This window comes from Hippocampus guttulatus, chromosome 5 (assembly GCF_054856545.1).
Source record: "Hippocampus guttulatus isolate MCC_2025c chromosome 5, RoL_Hgut_1.0, whole genome shotgun sequence".
NCBI lineage: Eukaryota > Metazoa > Chordata > Actinopteri > Syngnathiformes > Syngnathidae > Hippocampus > Hippocampus guttulatus.
Genome location: NC_141265.1, coordinates 19,759,650 through 19,779,447, shown reverse-complemented (window position 1 = coordinate 19,779,447; position 19,798 = coordinate 19,759,650). Strand labels below are relative to the sequence as shown.

Below are 19,798 nucleotides of genomic sequence, written 5' to 3'. Positions count from 1 at the left end.
CTCGCCTCTTGACTGGTACTCGTAAGAGGGAGCACATAACTCCTACTCTGGCATCCCTTCACTGGCTCCCCATTCATTTTAGAGTTATTTTCAAGATCCTCTTATTTGTTTTCAAATCTCTGAATAATCTCGCGCCACCTTACCTCTCTGAGCTCATCCGCCCCTACACCAGACGTTATTAGAAGTACCAAGAACTAAACTGAGGCTCAGAGGGGATCGAGCCTTTTCTGTTGCTGGTCCCTCTCTCTGGAATGACCTCCCACTTAACATTCGGCAAGCCTCCTCGCTGCCCATCTTCAAAACCCTCCTCAAAACTCACTTGTATTCTTTGGCATTCGACTCAGCATGACTTAGATTTGTTCTTGGTTTTACTGTTTGGTGCTTTCTACCGCCTTTATTACCGATTTGTCTTACTGTTTATTGTGCATGTTAAATTGCTCCATGTACAGCACTTTGTATGCAGCGATGGCTGTTTGAAAGTGCTCTATAAATACTGTTGACTTGACTTGACTTTTTCTGGATGCGCTCTTTCCATTCACATGGGATGGGAGACTCATCAAGACTGAATGGGGGTCTATTGGTTTCCTGTTCCGGTTGACTTGGGGAAAACTGAGCTTGTACAGATTCTAAAGGGGAAACCAGCTGGGCTGCACAAGCTTGAGCCACGACACTAGTTGGCCGCAATGTCACACTATGTTCGCTCACATTATGCACTATGACCGGTACTTTGGTACTGGCCCTAAAGGGGATGTCCACTAAAGTCGATTCGATTAGCAGTCCTCCTGGTAATCTGTACTGGTCATGCTGTTCAAGCACAAATCTTGTGTTCTGGTTCTTCCGTCCTAATCTCACAATCCCCATAAGGCACAATTTTTGGTTTGCAAGGACTGTGATTGGCTTCTTACTATGCAGCATGACAGGGTAGGAATGAGTATCACTTCTCTGTGCCTGGGCAACATGTTGGAGGATCATTGCAAACTGTTTAGAAGGTAAGATCTGAATAAACTTGGGCCCATTTTGCTCCACTAATTGCTCATGGAGTCGCAAAAGCACGTTTGTCCCAATCAGTAGTGGGATTCTACTGTTGAAGTGGCATTCAGGAACCACAAGTGCGAGTACGACCAATTGCTGCTCTTTTCCCGCTATGTGCTGTGGAAACGAAATGTTCGTTTGAATGTAGCCTAAGTATGGGACATTTTGTCCTCCAGCTCCTTCAATCTCAAGAATAGTGTGGATGGGTTGGATGAGAAGATGGGAAAGGTGCTCTTTGTGAAAAGTTTCAGAAATTGTCGTCACTTGTGAACCGGAATCTATTATGGATTCGCATGGCGTACCTTCAACAAGTACAGAGGCTGCACAGCGTGGGCCTATAAGACCTTGGGGTAATATCAATTGAGGGTTAAAAATGTCAACAGGTTGGGTTTGGCATTCAATGCCCAGGGATTTGGGACTCAGAGAATCAAGGGTTTCAACTCCTGGACGTCCCACCGCAGGAGCTGTCACTAGTTTAAAGCAAAAGGAGCTGTAGTTTGTCTTGCAGCAAAGTCTGCTTGTTTCTTCTTTAACTCTGCATTCCTTTCCTTGACAAGCGTGGGATTTGGCTCATTCGTGCAATGGACTGCTATATGATTTCCTTCCCCACACTTGAAACAAAACCATGCACGAGGCATTCCAGGGATTCTTGTAGAGGCCTGTGTTTGTCTCATATTTACAGCCGAGAACTCCTTCGGATTGGGGGGTTCGGATTTGCATGTAACCTTCTGGTTCTGGACAAGTATTTGAACTTGTCTGGTCAATTCAGCAATTTGATTTTCAAGTTTAGCAGTTTCATTTGGGGGTTGCTCAATGGGTTGTGGGGATACAGGGGAGTTTGTCAGTAGGGTGGTGTCTCTCTCTTTTTTGCTCAACTTTTCGACTTGTCTCATGAGTTCATTGATTTTCAAATCAAGTTTCACAGTTTCGTTATCTGATGAAGTGGGGCCTACAAGCGGTACTTGGTCAAAGACTGGAATGCCAAATGCAGAGTGGGCATGTGCAGCAGCCTTGGTTGTACCCAAATGTTTCTTCATACGATCAAACTTGGCTGACCGTCGGTCTTCTTCTGTCCTCAACATGAGAAGGAGGTCAGGGAATGAGGGAGGAAAACCCTTTTTCCCTTCAAGTTGGAGACCTATTATCAAACTCTGGTCCCAGCAACCCCGAATAAATTGTTTAAGGAGCAGCCCATCTGCATTCGTAGCAGCTGCTCCTCCTCTAAAGATTACTCTGGTGAGAAGACTGTGGAGGCGGCTCAAGAAAGCAGAGGATTTTTCTCCGCTGTTTTGGTTCGAGCAAAGAAAGGAAGTGAAGAGTTCTTCTCCATCCTCGACAACACCGAAAGCAGATTCAAGCTGATCGACATAAGTGTTTGGTGACGCAGTGACACCAAGGGGCTTTACAATTTCAGAAGCAGGGCTGAGCAAGCTCTCAAGGATCCTCCTCACCTTGTGTGCATCAGTCAAAGAAGAGTCACTGAGTAAGAGATCGACTTGGCTGCGCCATGTCTCATAATCCACTTCACCGTTGGGCCTAGGACTTCGACCTGAGAAAGTGCGTATTCTCGTGTGTGATGTGTGAGTTGGCTCACTACGTACAATGTGCTCAACTACTACCTTCTGAACATGAGGAGGGTTGTAAAGGCTCTCATCTATGCGGACATTCCTAGGGCTAAAAGCGCTACTGGGTTCCATTGGTTCACTTCGATCGGAATAGTGAGTGGCAGTGTCAACATTCTGGTCGTCATTCGATTGTGTTGCAATCTTTGGTGTGGGGTCTGTCTGTGATTCACTTTGAAGAAAGCTAAGAAAGCCAACCTTCCCACTACTCCCCATAGACTCAAGTTCCCTAAGGTATCGACGGGCCACTTCTTTGCCCATCTCGCCTTGAGTGATGTCTCTAACAGTTTTAGAAGTCCAAACTGAACTTGGATCGACAGGGCTTACAAGTCCCCCTAAAGTCAAGGGATCAATTTTCAGAATAGCCTGTTCTGATTCATAGACAACAAGAGTTCTGCCTTTAGGCTGATGTAACTCATCAGGAACTCGAATGACCTGAGCTATTTTGCCATTTATCACAAACACATCAGAAATGTTATCATCGGTGCAAATTTGTTCAACCCCTGTAACAAACAAGGTTTTCTGACCATCAATTCCAAATCGTTCACAAAGATCCATTTTTTTTCTTTGCAAAGAAAATCAAATAGACTAACCTGTCACCTGTGTCTTAGGGGTTGCGTTGGAGGTAACTAAGCTGCTATGCCAATCTCCTGGCTGGCTCGCCAAATTGTGTAGCCACCCTAGGTGCAGCTACTAGTGGCACCCTTCTATTAAGTTGTCAGTCAAGGGAAAGTGTGTCAATCTATCAAATCTATTTGAGTTAGGGTGCACTACTTAAGGTCACAGCGAGATTGGCAACAGCAGACTCTAGTTAGAGTCAGGGGGAAACCTCCAACAGGAAGAAGACACACTGACTGAGGTTTTTATAAAAAATATATTGAGTGAATATTTACAATAGGAGTAGATGGGAAACTGAACCAGAATGCATAAAGATGAACAAGGAAAAAAAACGTACAGTAAGTTAAATTGTTATCAGTTCTTATCAATTGTTTTTTTTTGGTATCAGATCTGACCCATAAAAAAACGACTGAGATCTCAGATGCAACAAAAAAAGAGGGAAATCCTTTCAACTGTCCTACCACCCTCCAGCGGACGGGTGGCTTTGAAGTCCAAGATGTCCTTCACCAACGTCCCACGTGGCATCCAATCTCCAGACTACGTAGTCCAATCTTCTGATGGTCTAAGAGTCCCAAAAAAAACAGCCTGCACAAAGTGCGCAAGGCATTCACTAAACGTGGCAATAATCGGCTAGGGAAAATAACGATTTTCTAAAATTGGCTTGAACGAAGGCCACAGCGCTATTCGCCGTGAGCACGTTAGCTTAGCTCGATGCTAATACACTTGCTATGGAGCGCACGTGTCGGTACAATGGTTTATCCCTTTTTCTTTCTTTTATAACGGCACAGTTATATCTTATATCAACAGAACAACAATCTCCATTTTCACCAACTTCATTCCTGACTGTTTTTTTATGTTACAAATCCAATGCTAGAAATGCTAATCGGACATATTCAACAAAAAAACACTCACCAGGAACGTTATCTCTTCTAAACCCTTCTCTTGCCTTGAGAAGAAAAAAAAGAAAGATTGCCACAGGATTTAACTTTACTATCTTGTACAGGTAGAGGTTCAAGGACTAGTTTTCATTTATCGTTCTTTCGTTTCGACCCGCCTGGGAAAAGTGCGAGAATGTTCTGTCTCTCTCGCTAACTGGTCCTCGCTCCGAGCGCTGCGGTGCGTTCATTGTCCCTCGGAAACAGCAGTATCACAAACAAATATCACCCTCCAGAACTAACAATAAAATAACAGTCTTATCAAGGCTGGGTTACACATGCTAATGAATAGCGTAAGCTATTCCTTTTGAATATGAAAGGCGGCGCAACGCATAGACAGATGTCACAATACTCGCAAGCATGTATTCTTTATCTTCCACCAAGAATGGCAAATATTACTGCGACTTGAAGAGTTGAGAACGGCTTCAAAAATGCGCGTCTTCTTTATTGTATTTATTTAGATTTGAGGGGATGCTGGTGCATACTTATTCATGCAACCATTAGCAATAATAATATTCGTCAAATGTGTTTTGATAAAAAAGATTCTTCACATTAAAAAAAAAAGACTAAACAATCCCTCAATTTCTTTTTTTTTTTTTTTTTGCATTTTTATACAGGAAGTGCTTGTTTCTTGACAGTCTGTGTTGTGATCTATATGACATCAAGCAGCATCTGGGCGGCACCGTCGATGGCCTGGCTCATGACTGACACGAGGAGATGCACTTGGGACCAGGCGGCGGGTGTTCCCGACGACATAGCTTGGACATAAGTGTCGCTTAAACCGGGGAAGGTGCTCATGGTGACTTCGAGTGGTGCCCAGATGACGTGTCTGTCGTAAACAAATGAGAATGCATTGAAAAAAAATGCTGCACACTGAGTGATGGTGCACTAAATGACAATGTCAGCCTTAGTTTTTTTTTTGTTTGTCGATGAGCTGGAATTTTTTGGATTTAAGTACAAATACCAGAAAGCACCACAGCATTTAAAAAAAAAAAAAGCAATGTAATGACGCTTGTGATTTCGATTGAGATCTTGAGGCCTTCCTCCCAAATTCCCAAAACATGCATCATGCATGTTGGGCTCATTGAAGGCTCTCCAATCAAGGTCCCTCAATCATTGAGTCCGCCTTCCTTCTTTCCTTCCTTCCTTACCTGAATTTACTTGGGGAGCCCACGGGATTCAAAAACGCTCGGTCCAGCAGCATGAGCTGGTCATTAATCTTTCGTACCTTCAGTGGCCTGAAAGAAGAAACGGAAATAAGTGTTGCCTTTGCATGTGGGAGAGAGCATGTATGTGTGTGTGTGTGTGGGGGGGGGGTATGTGCGTATATGAGTACTGTATTACGTTTCATTTGCCAGGTCTGAGCTTCGAATGACTTGGTCTAAGTTGGAAGCTGCACTGCGGAAGTTGGCCACTGCACGTTTGATTGGTTCTAGAAAGAGACAGAAATGCCATGTCAACGAATTTTGGATTGGCCGTGTGGGACATGAAATTCCTTACCCATGGAGATATTGTGAGCAAGGAGCTGGTCTTCATAAATCAGCAAAGCCATGCGAAGGTAGTCCTCAAGACTCTCCGCGTAGTCGCTGCAGTTTAACGGCAACACCAGACTGTCGGCCAGTCGCACCAGGACGCTCCCGGCGGTTTTGCCGACGGCCTGGTGGATGTAGAACCCTGAGAGGAGCATGGGGCAGATTGACTTGTTAGGACCGCCCCACACCGACTGAAAACGGCAGAACATGACTGAACTGGACAAAACAGAGAAAAATAGACCCGGACACCCGGCGCTAAATAAAAGGCTGAGTCCATTCACTGAAGGCACTCGTGTGTTTCCGTGACCGAGACTCTCCATGCTTCGCTTTATCATCTACAGGTATATATCATCGCTGAACAGTGAAAAACACGTCTATTTTTTTTTTTTGGTTACGTTAATGGAATGTCCAAAACTCAGGCACCCCATTAATGTACAAAAATTTAAAAATGCTGAAAAAAAATCCACGTTTTTCACAGTACAGCGATATTTATAAATTATAATTATAATTAAGAACTGCAGCACAACTACAGGCCATCATTCGGCCACAATGCACGGCAATTCTTGCGTCGCTCAGTGTGTTGTGGGCCTTCGTCACAAATCTGCGGGGATCTCAAACATGGCCATCGCATTAAATTGTGCGTTTGTGTTACATGAAGGACAATACATGAATGAGGTTCACTCACCAGGATCAATGAACTTGGCGGAATAGTCGAATGTGTCATATGCAGTGTGATACGCCGGGTAAATCCGAGTTCTTGTTTTAGTCTGGGAAGAAAATAATTGAGAACCGGAAATATTTAAATTATATCGGGCTTGATGACATCTATAGATAGATAATTTAATTTCTTGAATAATTTTCCATACCCTGTCAAAAGTGTATGAAATATCCAAGGAAGTGATTCCAAGGTAGTGCACGAAAGGGCCGTAATCACTTCCGGCTCCTGTCAAGTACCCCAGACTGACGCAGAAACATAGACAATACATTTAAAAAATACTGTACAGAAAATACATCATGCGTCAACTTTGCAGGAAAAATAAGTCACTCCTGTATAAATTTGTGTTTTGTAATACGGTATGTTTGAAAGTAAAGTGCAACACCTGGGAATGGGTCCATAGACCGGGCTTGTCCTATTAGCATAGCGGATCCACTTGTCATATACAGACATCGAATCCACTCCAGGAGCCTTGACCTGTCCGACAGATACACTTTGATCAGTCAAAACCAATAGACTGTGGTGTCTTTTTTTTTTCTTGATCCCTTTCAATCCGCTCTCGGCAACTTTTCCCCTCTTGCCACATATGGAGACAAACCGACACAATATACATTCTGGATTGGGGACTTGAACTCGGGCACTTTGCTATGCTGCTGGCCCAGTTGACCTGCGAGCGAGCTCTGACCTGCTTGGCGGCTTTGAAGATGACGTTCTGTAGCGATGGCATTCCTGATGCTTGGAGAGAAGCGTTGCCTGAGGATGGGGAAAAAGATAGCAATGCTAGTGAGCTAACATTGCAAAGTGCCAATTTTATTTGCACTCAAGCGGGAAGCTTCTTACCTTGAACGGCAACATCCACGTTGATATAAGCCACCGTGCGTTCGCTGAGCTTGGTGAGATATTGCTGTAAAACAAACCAAAAAAAAAATAAATCGATTTGCTTCCATTTGGTCCAGCATGAGTCAAATTATTACCTCAGTGTATTCACTGGACCCAATGAGACCAAACTCCTCGGCCCCCCAGCTCGCAAATATAATGGACCGACGAGGCCTCCATTTGCCTGCGGCGCAAATGAACAAAAGCTTCCGCTCAGCATTCAACTGAAAAGACGACTTTGAAGCTTCCTCCTCACCTTGCTTGAGCGCCTTGCCGAGCACACGCGTCAGCTCCAGCATGACGGACGTCCCGCTGCCTGGGTCGATGGCGCCGTGAACCCAACTGTCCCTGTGGTTGCCGTAGATCACGTATCGGTCTGTGGAGAAAGACAGACAGTTACGCACCAGGGATTCCTTGCCGCTATCCATAAAAACGAGTGGGGTGGTTCGTGGCCTCACCGGGCTCCACGCTGCCCCTGATGACTCCCATCACATTGGAGGAGTTCTTCAACTGGCCATTGTTGAATACGGCCAGCTTCACGTCACTACAAAACAGGACATTTGTAGTGTAGTTTTTCAGGTACCGTATTTTTGCACTAAAGGCGCACCTGAAAGCTTTCAATTTTTTTCAAATGCCAACAGTGCGCCTTATAATCCGATGCACCTTATATATCGATCAATATACTTATTTAAAATGTTCTGTAAAGTGCTCTGTTATAGCTGCAGCGGTTGTGAAAGCTCTATATAGATAAAGCTGTACTGTATTGTATTGTATTGTAATGCCCTTCAGTAGCGGAGAGAAGGATGCTCGCAGTCGCTGATACTATTAATCATTTTTAATAACAAAATAAGTAGTAAACACACGCATTCAAAGGAGTTGCTGTTAGCCACAACTCACGCCCATGCACTCCCCACTCAGACTAACTCCCGGAGCCAATATTCCCCCCAACCTGGCTCCTCCCCTCCCTATGACGTCACACAAATACAAGAAACAGATATTACACTGCCCTCCCCTTTATGAAACCCTCGCCCCGAGGGTTCAACAAAAAAAGTCCTCCAGCCGTCGTGGTCGTCGCCTCAGCCTCTGTGGTGGGCCTGGCTCTGAGTCGATACCACCTTCAGCTGGCTGGCTTGGGACAACATTGGTGGGATCCGGGGAACATGGATCCACCACATGTTCTGAACTGGTGGATGAAGCGGACCCCACCTCAAATACAGGAACACCGCTGCCCCGGTAGGGGGCCAACCTGTCCCGATGTAGGGCAACCTTTCTGCCCCTGGGGGGGACTGCCACCCGATAAACTACCTCTCCCACCCGCTCAAGTACCCTACATGGACCGTCCCAATGGCTGTCTAGCTTGGGGCAGCGCCCTTTTTTTCTTTTAGGTGTATACACCCAAACCAGTTCCCCAATCTGGAAGTTCCGCCCCTTGCTCCGCACGTCATAGTTCCGCTTTTGACGTGCACCGGCTTTCTCCAGCTCGTCCCGTGCGAACGCGTGCGCTGCCTCCAGCCGATCCTGCAGTTTCCGGGCATACTCCAGTCCCGGCTGGTCCTCTGAGCTGCCGGGAGGTCTTCCAAACGCCATCTCTGCCGGTGTCCGAATTTCCCGGCCCAGCATCAGCAGAGCAGGAGTACAGCTCGTGGAACTTTGGACCGCCGAACGATAAGCCATCAGTACCAGCGGAATGTGCTGGTCCCAATCACGTTGGTGTTTGGAGGTGAGGATGGCGAGCTGCTGCTGCATGGTGCGGTTAAATCGTTCCACAAGACCATCGCTCTGCGGATGCAAAGGTGTGGTGCGTGTTTTCTGCATGTCCAGGCGTTTACAAAGAGCAGCAAAAACTTTGGACTCAAAATTTCTACCTTGGTCACTGTGGAGGATATCTGCAGTCCCAAACCGACAGAACATGCCCTCCAGTAGCGCATCCGCCACTGTCTCCGCCTCTTGGTCTGGCAGTGCGTATGCCTCAGGCCACTTAGTAAAATAGTCCATCGCACATAGCACGTAACGGTTCCCTCTGTCCGTCACGGGGAAAGGGCCCATAATGTCCACAGCAACCCTCTCCATGGGCGCCCCAACCCTCTGTTGCTGAAGCGGTGCGTGCGATTGGTCTTGAGGTCCCTTGTAGGCCGCACACTCATCACAGCGCCGGCAGAAGTCCTCTACGTCCCGTCGGTGCTGACCCCAATAGAACCCCTGGCGTAGCCGTCGGAGGGTCTTGGTGCTGCCAAAGTGTCCCGAGCCGGTGCTCCCATGGCATGCTCTCAGCACCATCTCTTTAAGAGCTCCGGGCACTACCACCTGCCATCTCTCCTCCCCGGTGGCTGGTTCCTTCCAGGCACGCTGCAACACGCCGTCCTTCATGCGTAACACAGCAAACTTGCTCCAAAAGCCTTTGGTGGCAGCGGAGAGTCCCATCACTCCTTCCCAGGGTGGCCTCCTGCCACTCTGGACCCACTGTCGCACAGGGTTGAGATCACGGTCCTCTTCCTGCTTGGCAGCCCACTCTGTAGTGTCCACAGCCTCCAAAGTGCAGCATGACGGTCCAGCAGCAGTCGCTTCCCCACGCAGCTCCAACTCCCTGGCATCCCGCCGGTCGCAGTAGCTGCAGCCACTAACAGAACATGGCCGCCGGGAAAGGGCGTCCGCATTGGCATGTTGAGCCCCAGCCCGATGTACCACTGTGAAGTGGAACGCCTGCAGCTCCTCCAGCCACCGTGCTACTTGGCCCTCTGGTTCCTTGAATGACATCAGCCACTGTAGTGCGGCGTGATCTGTCCTGATGGTGAAAGGCACGCCACACAGGTAATACTTGGAATGGCGTGTAGCCAAAACAACTGCTAACAGTTCACGTCTGGTAACACAGTAGCGTCGTTCACTCTTGTTGAAAGTGCGGCTGAAATAGGCCACCACTCGCTCACCTTCCGGCCCCACCTGTGACAACACCGCCCCCATGCCGACATTACTTGCGTCCGTGTCCAGCACAAAAGGTAAGGCTGGATCTGGCGGGGTGAGAACAGGAGCATTCATGAGGGCTCTTTTTAGGCTGCAGAACGCCTCCTGACAATCCGGCAACCAGAGGAAGGGTTGGTTGTCTTTAAGGAGGTGGAACAAGGGCGCCCCGATGCAAGAGAATCCCTTCACGAACCGTCTGTAGTACGAGGCCAGCCCCAAGAAGCTTTTCAACTGCTTCTGGTCCCTTGGTACTGGCCAATCTTTAATGGTGCGGACCTTCTCCTCCAGCGTGCTGATGCCCTCACCGTTCACTCGGTGGCCCAGGAACTCCACCTCCCGCTGCATAAAGTGGCACTTTTCTGGGTGCAGTTTCAGCCCAGCCGCTGCAATTCTTCCCAGCACCAGTCTCAGAGACTCCATTGCAGCCTGAAAAGACCCACCATGGACGAGGACATCATCCAAATACACCAGGCACCTTTGCCTCGGAATGTTCGAGAGCACTGTGTCCATCAAACGCTCAAATGTTCCTGGTGCATTGCATAGTCCGAAACTCATGACCTTAAACTGCCAGTGTCCTCGGGTGGTGCAGAATGCCGTCTTGGGTCTGGACTCCGTGGTGATGGGGACTTGCCAGTAGCCACTGCGCAGGTCGAGTGATGAGAACCACGCGGAGCCTGAGACCAAATCCAATGTCTCGTCTATCCGTGGGAGCGGGTAGCAGTCCTTCTTTGTCACCTTATTGAGCGGCCTGTAGTCCACACAGAACCGTGGTCTGGTGCTCTTTTTCCGGGGGACCATGACCACGCCAGACGCCCACGGACTATCAGAAGGCTCTATGATCCCTGCCTCGAGCATGGCACGGATCTCCTGATCCGCGGCCTCCTGCTGGGCCAGAGGCAGGCGTCGGGGCCGAACCTTTACTGGTCGCGCGTCACCGGTGTCGATGTGGTGCTCAACCAAGTGAGTGAGGCCCACCTCATTCTCACTGAGGGCAAAGATGTTCTCAAAGTCCCACAGTACCTGCCACAGCTGCTCACGCTGCTCGACATCCAAGCCGTCACAGTTCTTCTCCCAAATGGACCGGATAGCCCCAGTCCGGTTCTCTGTTGGCCGACCCGGGGTTAACTCCACTGACGTAGCTGGGCTGGATGTCATTGGCCCCGCCAGTGAGAAGTCCATCACGGGGCGAGCGGACTCTACCCGATCTACCGTCGACTGTCGAGGAGTCAGCGCTGCTGCTGCATTGGACAGGCTGGGTCCGGTCATCCGTACATCTGTGTTCTCCGCTGCAGGGTCTGCATTGTTGACGGCCACCCCCGGAGTACCCTGCCTAGACGCCAGGATCAGCCCTACATGCTGACCACTCGGCAGGGTGAGCACCCCAGCTCCCAAGTCCACCACACATTTCGCAGCTTTTAAAAAGTCCCGTCCAAGAATACAGGGATCACTCACGTCAGCTACCCAAGCTGAGTGGGTTGTCGAAAGACCCCCCAGGACGAACAAAAATGTCCCTTTGCCTCTCATCTCGGCTGTTTCACCGGTCACGGTCCTCAGTTTTGTAAAGGTCGTTGTTAAGACGGTCCCTACTGGAACAACGTCAGGCCTCACAATTGTGGCTGAAGACCCAGTGTCCACCAGGGCTGTACAGGAAACGTCCACAATCTGCACACGAACATGACTGGGGTCCCCCACGTCCGTCCAGCCCACCGTTATAGCTTTCTCTCCGAATGCGGGTTGCAGTTCCCGGTTAACAACTGTAGGGGTCCGCGTTGTTGGGGCTACACGGACCCTTTTCCGTTTCCCTGCTGGTTCAACAATTTTGGGCAGCGCCGCAGCAGGTGACCTGGCTGTCCACAACCCCAGCAGACAGCCGGGCGTGCACGATGTCCGCTTCTTTCCTCCTGCTGTGCTGGGCGGGTCTTTATTGCGCACACCAGCTCCTCCAACCACGCTGGCCTGGGCTCCTCCCCTTCCGACAACGAGGTGGCCAAAACGGGGCAGGCGGATGTCTGTAGCGCCCCCTTGGTTGCAATCTCCCACTCTGTAGCGAGAGAGAGTGCCTCTCCCAGGGCTGCCGGGTGGGCAAGCTGGACGTGCAGGCGCAGCTCATCCGGTCTGAGAGCTTGGATGAACTGATCGCGTATCAGTTCATTTTGGATCTCATTTGGCATTCCAGCATATGCGCGCCGACCCAGGCTCTCGATCTCATGAGCAAGACAACGGAGTGGCTCACCGGGATGTCGATCCCGCTGCTTGAACTCACAGCGCAAAGAGTCTCTCAAATTAAACTCCCCAAAGCGCCTCTGCAAAGCACCCACCAGGGCGCTGTAATCGAGTCTCTCTCCGGGGCTCAGCAGCAGCAGACAGGATGTAGCCTCCTCCGTCAGCGAAAGCGCTAACTGCACCGCTTTCACCTTGTCCGACCAATCCGCTGCGTTGGCCACCAACTCGAACTGTGCTCTATAAGCCTCCCAACTCCCTTTTCCGGAGAATTTAAGAGCTTTCATGGAGGGCCACGCGAGCCCAAGGGCGCCGCCATGCATGTTTACGTCCGTTGCGATGGCGGCGGCACCTGCCGCTACGTCATGGCGTAACTCAGTTTTGGCGGGCCCGCGCTCATTTTGGCGCGAATCAACAGCTTCATGGCGACCGCGCCCGTTGCAACTCGACTCAGGCATATCAATCACGCACGGTACGGCTTCATCCTTTACCGTCCGCCGGGTAACGGGATCGCCGCACGGAACGGCCTCTTCCTTCACCTTCCGCCGAGTACCGGAGTCGCCGAACATCCTTACGCAAAAACGGGAGTGCGACGGGTGAATCCAAAACTTCTGACACCAATGTAATGCCCTTCAGTAGCGGAGAGAAGGATGCTCGCAGTCGCTGATACTATTAATCATTTTTAATAACAAAATAAGTAGTAAACACACGCATTCAAAGGAGTTGCTGTTAGCCACAACTCACGCCCATGCACTCCCCACTCAGACTAACTCCCGGAGCCAATATTCCCCCCAACCTGGCTCCTCCCCTCCCTATGACGTCACACAAATACAAGAAACAGATATTACAGTATTCTCTTCAGCATAGCTCCATCTAGTGGATGCATAATGCAACCACAGCCACGATTGTAACTTCTATTCTATGCACCTTATAATGCGGTGTGCCCTACATATGAAAACTGTTTTAAAACAGGCCAGTGATTGAAGGTGCACCTTATATTCCCAAGTGCCTTATAGTGCGGAAAATACGGTAATTTTATCACAACAAAATCTGTTGGAAGTCACTTTAGATTCTTGGGGTAGGTTGTTTTTTAAAATTATGTTTTACTTATACTGTATACAGTTAGGGTTGGAGGTTTGGCCAGTACTCTAATTTGATGTTTCACTGTATTTGACGTTTTTTTTTGTTTGTTTATTGTTTATTGAGCATATATAGTATACACAATAACAGGTTGACAAAAGTCAAACAAAGATTATGTAAGGAAAATTAGAAAGTAGATAAAAGAAGAAAAAACACATCATCACAGTTGTATGCTCAAGGGAGTAGGAAGAAGTAAGTAACTTATCTAGTCCTACCCCTTATTTTGTAGCAATTTGATTTGATCATTTTTCAAAACAAAGAAGAAAAGAAAAATGTACATATCATCAAATGCTTTTACCCTTATGTATACTATACTATTCTATTTATACACCTTTTGGTTTGTATATATATAGTTATTCTTTCTCCTTTTGTATTTCAATTTTCTGATATTCATTATAATTATCATTTCTTGAATACAATTGATAAGTTGATCAAATCCAAAACAAGAACAAACGGTTGTCTTACTATATTTTATAAGTATATCAAATTTATCTTTTTAATTCTGATTCATGTAGTTTTTTTGTACTAATCTTTTGAATTTGTTTTTGAACTCCTCCAACGATTTGCTCATTTTCAGCTTATTCCACAGGTTCACACCTATTGACACCTGGATTTTTTGTATTGATTAGTACATCTAAGTACCCCTTAGATGATAACATTCATTCATTCATTCATCCATCTTCCGAACCGCTTCATCCTCATTAGGGTCGCGGGGGGTGCTGGAGCCTATCCCAGCTGTCTTTGGGCAGTAGGCGGGGGACACCCCGAATTGGTTGCCAGCCAATCGCAGGGCACACAGAGACAAACAACCATGCACGCCCGCACTCACACCTAAGGACAATTTAGAGTGTTCAATCAGCCTGCCATGCATGTTTTTGGAATGTGGGAGGAAACCGGAGCACCCGGAGAAAACCCACGCAGGCCCGGGGAGAACATGCAAACTCCACACAGGGAGGCCGGAGCTGGAATCGAACCCGGTACCTCTGCACTGTGAAGTCGACGTGCTAACCACTGGACTACCGGGCCGCTAGATGATAACAGCTCTCTCTAATTTCAAAAAGCTGCTGGATATTTTGGCAGAGGAGATTGTTATGTGCTTTATACATTAATTGGGTAATCTTGAAGTCAACTAGGTCGTAGAATTTCATTGTGTTTAATTTGATGAATATTGGATTTGCTGGTTCTATATATTTAGACCTATTGATTATTCTGATTGCTTTTTTTTTGTAGTTTTAAAACAGGGAGTGTGTTTGTTTTACAAGCTTTTCCCCATATTTCTACACAGTAGGTCATATATGGGAGTAATAATGAGTGATATAATGTATACAAGGAACTCTTACTCAACACATCCTTCGTTTTGTGGAGTATGCCGATAGTTTTGGATATTTTTTTTATAATGTTATCTATGTGTGGCTTCCAGGATAGTTTTGCATCTATTACTAGTCCAAGAAACTTATTTTCATAGACTCGTTCTATTTCAATTGAATTTATCTTTATTTTAACTTGGTCTTTGATTGGTCTCGTGCCAAAAACAACTAACTTAGTTTTTGTTAAATTTAAAGATAGTTTATTTCTGTCGAACCAGTTTTTTAATTTTGTCAATTCATTTTCCACAGTTTTCAGGAGTTGTTTCATATTTTTTCCAGAGCAGTAAAAGGTTGTGTTATCGGCGAATAGGACGGATTTGAGTTGATTTGACACTCTACAGATATCATTTAGTAGTATCGTTGCTTCAATATTGAAATGGTTGAAAAAAAAAATTCCTGAGAAACTTTTGGCCATGATTTATATAATGTATATGCTGCTGTTATGGCAAAACTTCATATATTATTGCATTACAAAACATTTAATAATAAAACGTCTGAAAAAAAATCTTCCAGGAAAAAAGCTCTTGCCAAATAGGGCTCTTGTAAATCCGCGTACCTGTTGTTGAAAGCAGAAGAGGGTCGAAAGCCCGGACCGCCAACGTTATATGTGCAGTTAAAAGCTCCTTGCCATGCCAGTGGAGCTTGTCCTCCACCCAGCTCGCTGAAACATCCAATGTAAACTTTTAAAAAGTTTTGAAAACGTTTAAAAACAACATGCCGTGCTTCCTTGAGTTTCAGGTTGAATCCGTTCCATGCTAGCGTGCTGCATTGTGTGTTAGCATTAAGCGAGCGGAGAGCAAACTTGTGTGGTGATTTGAAATACAGTACATATTCTCTTCATAATCCTCTTTGTTTGATGTTTATCTTGACAGGAAACCTCAACACAAACCAGATTAATGTGTAGGCATCCTCATAGCCGATGGGTTGAATGGGAATGGGAGGAATCCCAGTGATCGTCTCCTCTGGAATTCTGTACGTTTTTTCTGTTAAATGGCGGAGAGTGGTGTGAACATCCTTTTAAAATGGTTTATCTTTGTGAGCTTTTGATGTGGCCTGTTATGAAAATCACAAGGTACCGTAGCAGGACAAAGAAGAATAATAAAGCACAACCAATAAAAAGACACATTAGCGTTTTGTGTTACTACCTCATACGTTACCTTCCACCTGGCTTACCTTTGGCAGCCAAATATGGAGTGAGCGGGTCGCCATAAATCGAGGAAAACGCGCCTCTCTCCGTGCCCGAAGGGGGCATGTACCAAGAATGCGGATATGTCTCGTTGTTGTCCGACATGAAGCCGTCGTTCATGTCCAATGGGTCCGTGTAGACGAGCACGCCGCTGATGCCGTAGCGAGCCGCGTTGATGGCCTGGACGACACATGTTGAAGGACTTGTAGGGAAACACTCATTGATTGACTAACTGCGAGTTTGAATACAGTACTATACACACACACACACATTGATATACAGTATATGTGTGTGTATGTGTGTGTCTCTCTCTCTCTGTATATGTGTATGTATGTATATGTTTTTGGATTTTATTGAACACCAATGCTAATTAGCCACTTCACTATTGTAAAAACAGGTTTCCAGTAAAACAAAATACGGTAAACTAGTGCCACTCACTTTGTCTGCTCTCCCAGTGCCACCGTATTTTGTGATGGCGATAGTGTCTTTGAGGTTCATTGTCTGGCTCAGCAGCCGGTAGTCATATACTGTCCCGTAGTTGGCGTAAACAAGTTTGCCCTTAGAAGAAAGTGGGGTGGGGGGAAGAAATGTGATTCAATAACAATTTAAAAGTCTCAGAACCATGTGCTTTTACCTGCAATGCTACTGTAATTGGAATACTTGACATGAGGGGTGCGCGCAACAGACAATTTGATTCAGTTTGTTGCTGGACTATCATAACAATGACAATGCAGAATAATGTTCACGTTCCATCCTTGCTGTTTCATCACATCAAGTGATATGATCATTCCAAAGGTCATCACTTCCGAATGTAGGATAGTTCAAATTAGGTTATCACGTCAATTACAGTATACTGGTCTCCTTGGAATTTTTATTTGCCTCGTTTTATACGAGCTAAACATTTAACCAAGGCTCAAGTGACCTTGAGACTTTACTGTTATCGCCGTTTCACTTCCTCTCAGTTTTTGACAATTTGCGAGCTCTCACTGTGTGTCGCTGAAATGTTGGACATATTTTGATCAGTTGTTACCTGTACTTGCCCTGCAGGAGAATACGCAGCATAGGGTTGAACCACAGCAGGATCCTCCTGGTCCGGAGTGTAAGCCTTCTCTTTCTCCCTGACCGTGTGCAGCACGGCATTGGACGGGTTCACTGGAAAAAAGAAGGATGAAATGAGATACTGTAGCGAGGTTGTCATTTGGTTTTGATGATAGCTTACCAACAGTGACTTTATTGGGCTTGTCAGGATCAGGAAAGGACAGGTAGACCATGTATTCCTCCCTCCACACCCGGTCCAGACCCGTTTCTGGATCCCTCCATCTGTTCAGCATCAACTGCACCGTTTGCTCGTCTCCGACTGTGGTGGCCATGTGAGGAGTTTTGCTCAACTCCCTGTAGAGTAGAACACAATCATTTTTTTCCCAGATGAATTTCCTATTATGGGTTAAAGCCTTTACCGAATACATAGATGGGCAATATCGGCAAGCATGAGGATCTCAATTTTATTTGCGTGGTGGCCGTAGTTTATCTTCACCTTGCCTGATTTTGATTTGTTATATTGGAACAATGGCAAGAAGTGTTCAAGTTTTTCCAAGTCGCGTCACTGCGAACTGACCTGAGGTTTTCCTGAATGCGGCTGTTGTCCACCTGGGACAAAAGCTCCTCGAGCAGATTCTCATCCACATCCTTGGACACATCCTTCACCCAGGCCGGCGAGGAGTCGCTACTTTTGTCGATGCCGTAGTGTCCGATCAGGATTCCGGCAGTTAGCGCAGCTGCAGCGCACAAAAGTCCAGTCACCACTGTCTTTATCATGTTGTTTTTTTAAGTTTTTAATTCGCTCAACTTAATTGAGCTCTTGGTGATGAATGCTGATTAAAAATACCCCAGAGAAAATATGTGCATCGTCCCAACTGATCCGTTCAACAGCAGTGACCTGATGACACTGGCCCACATGCTCACGATAACAGTTGGGCTGGTGTTTAAAGATGGGATGGACTTTATCCTTCCGTGTGTTGGCATTTGCGTGTGGGCTTTTATTTTTATTTAGTTTTGCCTCATTTAATACTCCTCTCCTTGGGCACCATTAGTTCCCACACTGTAAAGTGCAGAGGAGATTATGAAAAGACTTTATTGACACCTTGTATGATGTGAATCTCTTGTTTTGGTTTTTTTTTTAAATCAAGAAAAGAATGAAAACAAAAATGAGAAATCAACAAAATAACTCAAGCTAAAGTTGAAAAAAATATTTCCATAAACAAAATAAAATGAAGAACAAGAGTCATAAAACTATTTTCATAATGAGAATGCCCTTTGCTTTCATCTTTGTCAATTCATTTCACAGGTGAGAGTTTAAATGTATATACTGTATGGCCATCGAAGCAGTGGCGGTTCTGAGGGGGGGGGCCAACGGGGGCCAGTGCCCCTGTAGCACCGATTCTGGCCCCCCCTGTGGCCCACCCTCCGAGCGTAGATTACGCAGTCGCGCCGAGTCGCCGACGCGAAAGGTGGAACCAAAGTGCGTGATTTAACCTTCTAGTCGGACCCTTTAGTGCGCTGCGCTACTTAAAAATAAGCGGGAAAATGAGAAGCAGTCCGCAGAGAAGGAAATTACCACGGCACGGGTGCTATGTGCGTGTGTGTGTGTGTGCGCGTGTTTGTGTGTGCGTGTGTGTGTGTGTAACTTTTTTAGTCTCCCTTTTTATTTTAATTTTTATTTAACAGGATCAATATATAAGACATTGCCTTTTAAAATGTGGATAATTATATGCATGTAAAACATCTAGCTTCAGTGTATTTGCAATTTTTGTCCCCGGCAGGCTGGTACCATATCATCCCCTGGCTTGAATATTCTCAACAGATGGACACGGCGTATTGTTACACTTGCAGACATTTTAGCCCTCCTAATACTGTTTTTTTCTCATCACTGTAATGTTATGACTACAATTTCAAAGTCTGAAGAAAAAAAAAGTCAAATAAGATTTCGAATCTGTCTTTTTAGCCCTGGGTTGAATGTGCCCCCCCATCAAAACCCCTGGCCCCAGCCCGGCCCCCTCAGTGAAATTGATCCAGAACCGCCACCGCATCGAAGAGGGAAAGGTTGAAGAGTCGTTTGGGAACTGTAGCTTAATTAATTACCCCCCCCCCCCCCCCCCCCCATGAAAACCATCAAACTCACGCTAAAAACGAAGGAAAACTAATCGAGTTTGAAAAACCAAAGTCAAAACAAAATTAAAAGCTAACTGTACTGAAAAATCCAAAACTATTAATGGTACCTATTGACATATGCTTTCTTTTCCTCATTCGTGTCATGGGTGCGTTGGAGCTTCTCCGAGCTGACACTGGGCAAGAGGCGGTTTTACCCTGGACTGGTCGCCAGCCAATCGCAGGGCACAAATAGATAAATAATCATTCACAAACACTTTCACAGCTATGTATAATTAAGCGTCTTCGGTGAACCAAACATGCATGTTTTAGTAGGGAGATGGAGAACCTCGTAAAAAACAAACAAAAAAAACCCTACTCAAGCAAGGGGAAAATATATAAATTCCACACAGGAGGACCAGAAGTCAAAGATCTAAAATGCAGGATTTCGAG

At 46.5% G+C, this 19,798-nt stretch overlaps 1 protein-coding gene across 1 annotated transcript; it reads right to left on the bottom strand.

Moving 5' to 3' along the window:
* Positions 1 to 3,006: 3,006 nt before the first annotated feature.
* naaladl1 (N-acetylated alpha-linked acidic dipeptidase like 1) lies at positions 3,007 to 18,123 on the bottom strand. Its single transcript, XM_086112509.1, has 19 exons — positions 17,817 to 18,123; positions 17,421 to 17,593; positions 17,232 to 17,353; positions 16,640 to 16,759; positions 16,189 to 16,381; positions 15,905 to 15,998; positions 15,572 to 15,676; positions 7,789 to 7,874; positions 7,587 to 7,706; positions 7,429 to 7,514; positions 7,295 to 7,358; positions 7,140 to 7,207; positions 6,840 to 6,931; positions 6,606 to 6,699; positions 6,425 to 6,506; positions 5,708 to 5,881; positions 5,552 to 5,639; positions 5,359 to 5,445; positions 3,007 to 5,036 (listed from the first exon to the last, which is right to left on the bottom strand). The coding sequence occupies exons 1-19, from the start codon at positions 18,014 to 18,016 to the stop codon at positions 4,859 to 4,861; spliced, it is 2,226 nt and encodes a 741-aa protein (XP_085968635.1). The 5' UTR covers positions 18,017 to 18,123; the 3' UTR covers positions 3,007 to 4,858.
* Positions 18,124 to 19,798: the final 1,675 nt, after the last annotated feature.